Genomic DNA, 6286 nt, shown 5'->3' on the forward strand with positions numbered 1-6286 from the left:
AGCTGAACCATTTGGTAATTTTGACTTGTATTTTATATGGTCAGGTTTGGAAGCTGCTATCAAAACCACTATGTATAGAGAAAAAAAGAAGTATGTATATATTAAAATATTTTATAAGTTACAAAATAAATAACCTAAAAATAGATACCAAATTCTGAGTTTAACTTTGCCTTCCTTATCCTTTTACAAATGTATATATTTAAAATGATGAATTTAGACTTTCTTAGATTTTTATAGTATTCTCCATGAAATCTCCAAAATTATAAATGCAGGACAGATGCCAGGTCTCAGTCACTGATGTTTTAAGTACAGAATTCTCTCTAAGCCTAGGAAGACAAATAAATAGATCTCTCTTTCCCTCTAGTTATGAAGATTTTGTTATATATTGTAGATTCCTCAATGTTTAAATATATTTTCAAAAAAAATAAATTCATGATGTCTAAACATTAATATAATAAAGTAGGTAATTTCTTAGTTAATATCTTTAATATTTTCTATGCAGAATATACTATATTTCGCCACCAAAATAGCAATATATTTAAGGTGGGAACGTTTTCGATTTTAAATGCACTTTTGAAATCTTAGAGTAGAACTACTACTCTATTAATATTTGTAATAAAACTTATGATTTAAACCATTGGGGTGCCAAGCTCCCTGCTTTTCCTGCAGGGATAACGACACCCATACGTGACTCCAGGAGCTTCCCTTTTGTTGTATTAGGCACTGGAAAAACTTGTACCAGCGCAGAATGCAATTCGGTCTGCAAAAGGTCTCATCCTCAGGGAGCTAGTAGCTAAAGCTCATTCAGCAACAGCCCTTTTCCTCGCATGTTCTGCACGGTCCTACAAAAGCCATTAGATACTCATTTCCGGTTCAGGAGAGTTAATCAAACCAAGCGGCTCGCCTAGCGGATCCATCCGCTTTGAAATAGTTCATCCCACACGGAACAAATGCTCTCCTTTATAACATTTCCATACTTCTGTATTTCTGGGACATAAAAGTCTAATGAATAAATGGAATTAGGTCTCCAGGAGGCAAAAGCATAGAAATGTTATCAAGGGACATGGGGAGACAAAGAAAATCTCTGAGACGCGCAGCTGCTGTCTTCTGCCCCTCCGCGAGCGTCCCGCCTGCCCCGCTGTCTCCCTTCGTTCACGGCGGCGCGGGTCCTGCAGCACGCGCGGTATCCCAGGACGTGCCACCCTGAACTTGCTGCTGGGAGAGGAAAGCGCCAAGGCCGCGCTGCGCATGCGCCACCTGCATCCGCCTCCGGGACTGGGCCTGACGGTGCTATGTCTGAGCCTTCTCTCGAACTTCCTGCAGTCGCTTTTCTAGGCGATCGAGTTTGGCGAGGTTTTCCTTCAGCAGTTTGCTGTCTGGAACCAGCTGCAAGGCTCTCTTGTAGTAAGCCCTCGCCGACACGTAATTTCCCTGTGGGCGAGGAGGGAGACCGGTTACGCCCGGACCCACCGCAACCCGAGGGGGGCGCTGAGCAGCGGGCCCTGCCATGCCCCGCTCTAAACTCGTGCCAGGACGCCCTCCCTGTCCGGGTGCGGGATTGCACCCTTGCCTGCTGGTGCTTTGGGGAACTCACTTGCCTTAAGTACTAGGCCAGATGGGGAATGGGAAGGATGACAGACGTGAGCTAACAGCGTGCGGACATTTTTGGAGACCAGCTTCCTGAATGCTCGCATGGGGCCGGCAGGGTCCTCCCCAGCTGAACACAGCCGTGTTTGGGAGGCCGGTACGTTTTTGAAAATAGTCTGAGTGTCCACTAGATTCACTGGTGGTAGCGTTTATTCTAATCTTTGACTTAAAGCCTAACAGCAGCTCCTGCCTATATATTGAAAATTGTATGGAATATTGATAAAAGCGTTATCAATATTGTAATGAAAAGATGATAAAACGACGGGATCAAATTTGTGTCCTCCCCACCTAGCAGCAGGACACTCTCAGAGCAGGTGTGTCACTGCGACCCGCTGAACCCTGACCCTGCACCTGCTGACGCGCATCGGTTCCAGCGGAGTCCCTAAGAAGCAAGTGCCTGAGCCTGGTACCAGACAGTCTCTGGAGGACAGTGACAACTCCTACCCTTCTCCAGCCCCTTTCCCCATGTGCAGTGACTTATGTCCTTTATTAACTATTTCACATGTGTATCCTGTAGCCTCAGAACTAAGAGTTTAGCATCCTCTCCATTCTGGAAACATGATTTGCTTCACCCAATTCTTGGTCACGGCTCCCACGTGGACGAACAGGGACTCTGCATTTCCATGGCAATGTAAAACTGTGTCTGTCCCTTAGGGTACTGGGGCTTTGTGTCTGGAGCCCAGACCCTGCATGATGCTAGAGCACTCTCACTGATGCCCGAGGCCATCCTCCTGCTATTATCCAGCGAAGGTCCCCTCTGGGCAGCCCTCTTTCTCATGCCGCCCACAGTTGGCGCAAGTGATAGTGGGAGGGCAGAGGAAGAAATGGGAGGTTGGAATCCAGGGGCTGATATGCAGTGAGTGAAAGTACTGCTGATGACTAACACTGGCGCAGCGGATGCCGAACAGGAACAAGTGTGGATGCGGACTTGCTGCATTCAATTATTTTTTTATCTTATGCATCTATCTTCCCACATCTTTTGACTTCACTAAGCTGAGCGCTGGCACCAAGACGCCCGAGGGTCCTCACTGCCATCTCTCCTATAGCCAGCTGCTCCCCTAGTGCAGTCTCTGGATTTAGGTTTTCTTTCTTTTCACACAAAACCCACCTCATCTTCTGACCCTCTGATTGCTATTGGTTAAACTGGAAGTCCTATTTTTTTAAAAAGTCACGTGCCTCAACCCAGTCTCCAATTCCATAGAAGGCAGGGAACTGCAATGGCCCATTTCTAGGACTCTGCCATTTGTGCCTACAGAATTTTATTTTATTTTAAACATTGAAACCATATTTTAATAAGAGCTTACTGTTAATAAAACAAACTATTATTGTTCTAAGAACAATATACAAATTATCTTGGTGACATAAGCTTATTTTCTGGGCCTGAAGTTTACTCAGTTTCCTGAGATGTTTTAGTGTTAAAACAATAGACACTTTAAATCAAGGAAAAAATTGCAAAAATACATATATTGTGAAGAAGTTAGTCAGAAAGGTGAACTTTTATATGGCTCCAAGAGTGCTGCACTGGAGCCAACCTGAAGCTGCTCCATCCTGCTCTAAGGAAGAGCATTTTAGTCACCACAGGCCTCCAGTACCAGGAGATCCACTGTTTGGTTCACGCTGCAGAAGCGCCTTGCCCACTGATGACTCTGACACTGAAGGAATTCTGACTAAAGGCAAAGATTTTCCTGACTTCCATCTGATCTATTTTATGCCAACTGAAGTTAGCATAATTGCTACTTGCGTGAAATCGTCCATGCCTTGTACCTGATGGCATGGCGCAGGAAGCAAGAAGGCGCAGCGCACGTGTTCTGTAGGTGATGATCTTCTACTGGTCCATGTATGAGGAAAACACAGGTTACATTTTCTTCATAAATATCAGTTTTGATGATTTTGGTATATCCTTTACATAAATCTTACTAAGCTTTATTTTATTTATTTTTTGGCAGAGCTGGGGATTGAACTCAGGCCCTTGCACTTGCCAGGGAAGCACTTATTCCATTGAGCCATCTCCCCGGCCCCCACTAAGTTTTAATTGCGCTGTGTAGCCCTAGTCCTCAAAAGACAAATGCTTCCTGAATTTCCTGACAATAACACCATGCCCAGTTTTCAGCCACATTTTATGTTCAATGAGAGGTCAGTATTTTTCAAAAGCTTCATACAGGAGTTTTGGGAATAAAATATGTCTCAATGAGCTTGGCAGGTGGCAGAGCATTTCACTGGTTCATCTGTTAAGCAGTTCAATTGTATTCCTCACCGAGCATGCAGTCGGTATTAACTATAGGGTGAGCTTACCCTGTAGGTAGGAGGTGAATTCAAGAGCACATGGCATGTGGACTGGTGGCCAGAAAGCTTTATTATGAGGAATGTTTTATAGCTAGTTATCATATAGAAAACTCCATGGAAAACATTACAGGTGAGCATTCCTAAACATGCAAATAGCTTGAAAATTTGAAATTGTTTGAGCCCTAGTATGACGTCACAGGAATCTATGGCACCTGGCCTCATGGACAATATAGAGTGCAGACAACTGTTTCAAGGAAGTCCAAATCTGCAACCCATTTACCCCTAGGCTTTTAGGTCTAATACAAGGGAAGTATCTAGGGCTAGGCAAGAGGGGTAAGACACAACCATGACGCTCACTGCCTTCTTCCCACCAGGGGTCACCTCCTTGAAAAGCCTGGTTCCAAGCTCAGTCTCCCTGTGGCCCGCAGGCTGCCCAAGCTCCCCAGGCCAGCAACAGGTCAGCTCTACCTGGTGCCCACACTGTCAGGCAGTGCCAAAGACACGCAGACCCACGATTACTCCTTAGGGTCCTACAGCCCACACATCAGAGCCAGGTGCCTGCTTTCTATAGTTCTATTAGATTATATCATATCAGTGCACTGACTTTTTTTTTTAATTTTTAGTACACGGTCAACAGGGTCTCACTATATAGATCAGACTCATAGTGATCCTCCTGTTTTTAGCCTCCCACGTGCTGGGATTACAGGCATGCGCCACCACCCCAGTCTCAATCACAGTCTCAGTGTGCCCCAGGGGTAGGTACAGGGCCTGCAGTGCATGCCAGGCGATGAACTCCCCCTGTGTCTGCCTAAACAGGCGCTTTAGTCCGCTGAGCTATCTGGCTGGCTCACTTTACTGACTATTAAACCACAGATGTGGCTGTTTTGTACTGTTCAACCTACATGATCTTTGAGACAACAAAAAAATGATAAACTCATTTTAATAAATGTTAACATTTAAAAATAATATACTCAATCCTTCTTCAATCTCCAGACACCTTTTCCACTGAGTTCTTTTCAATTTAAAGCATTGAAATCAACCATACAATAAAAATATTATTTTCTCTATCTCCAGACTTATAGGAGACTCCTAAATGTACTTGTCAGACCTTTTCCAATTTACAACTTTCATTTCCATTTCTGTTGCTGTAATTAAAGGCATCTTCCTTCTGAAAACACACTGAGTGCCCTATTTGCAAACATAACTTCATACACACCTTAAAATATTTAAACTTTCAAGCAAGTTCGTCCTCTGCTGCCCAGGACACTGCTGGGACCCTGCTGTCAGGAAGCCCTGAGCCTGGGTTATGGGCCTGACCAGCATCCCCAGTTTGTCCTCTGCTAGGCCACAGCTGCTGCACGGGGCTGCGTCTCCCACCACTTCCCTCAGTCCACACGGCTCAGGTGCGCTCTCCTGGCTTCTGCAGCACCTGGTGCTCCTGAACTTGCTCCCGAGAGGCTCTGCTTATCTGCTGGTCACCACACTGCCCTTCTTACCAGTGCAGATATTGACAGATGCTTGGCAATACGGTGGCGGAGTCAGACGAATCCTCTAAAAGCACAGTGAACCTTGGCGATTTCTTGTTCAAATCCCTTCAAGATCCCCTCACTTGGCATAAAGGCCAGAGTCTCTTCCAGTCTTCCAGCCTCTTTTCTGCTCCTGTCCCCCATCCTCCCTGCCCCTGCCAGGCTGTCTCCTCCCACCCTTCACCTACAGTGGGACTGTCCAGACCTCGGGACCTCAGAATATGCTCGGCCCTATCAGCCACACGATCGCTGCCTTCCAGATGGCTCCAGCCTCCCTTTTGGCTGAGGCCTCCCCTAACCTTAATTTGAAATTTCGGTCCCTTCCTGGCACTTCCACGCTGCTTTCTCTCCCTTTCCATAGCAGTTATCACTATCTGGTAGATTCCAGTGTGCATCTGTGTAGATGAGTAGAAGGATTCATTGCCTGCTATATCCTCCTAGAACGCCGGCTCCATGGGACAAGTGTTCTGATTTTTCTTCTTGCTGTTGTGCTCCAAGGCCTAGAAGATCACCCAGCAGTCAGCTTCAGACACCAGTGGGTGAATGAACGTGTGAGTGAGTGAATGAATCCTGGTGAACCTTCTGGCTTTATTAGTTGGGAATAACAGTTTCCTGTGAAGGTCATCTTCCAACCTTCTTGGCAGAAAGATTCATTCAAAGTTAGCTTCTGTTTTCAGGGTAGGATAGCAAAATGCAACAAACTTTTAGCAAGAAGTGAGGGAATAAAACGTGTCTCAGACACGACCCACAGGAAAGCACTGAAGGGTGCTCAGGGCTGACAGCGAGGTGACTTGGGAGGCAAGCAGCCAAGGTGCACTCCAGCAGATATA

General features: G+C 45.8%; 1 protein-coding gene across 2 annotated transcripts in view; it reads right to left on the minus strand.

Annotated features, from left to right (window-relative positions):
- Positions 1-367: 367 nt before the first annotated feature.
- Positions 368-6286, minus strand: part of Tmtc1 (transmembrane and tetratricopeptide repeat containing 1) — a 241028-nt gene continuing 235109 nt past the window's right edge. For both annotated transcript variants that reach the window (XM_023716051.1, XM_023716045.1), the window contains one exon: positions 368-1431. In XM_023716051.1, the coding sequence (XP_023571819.1) occupies positions 1291-1431 (141 nt within the window). In that variant the 3' untranslated portion in view covers positions 368-1290. The remainder of the gene's footprint in view (positions 1432-6286) is intronic.

This window comes from Octodon degus, unplaced genomic scaffold (genome assembly GCF_000260255.1).
Source record: "Octodon degus isolate 3935 unplaced genomic scaffold, OctDeg1.0 scaffold00004, whole genome shotgun sequence".
NCBI classification, from domain to species: Eukaryota; Metazoa; Chordata; class Mammalia; order Rodentia; family Octodontidae; genus Octodon; species Octodon degus.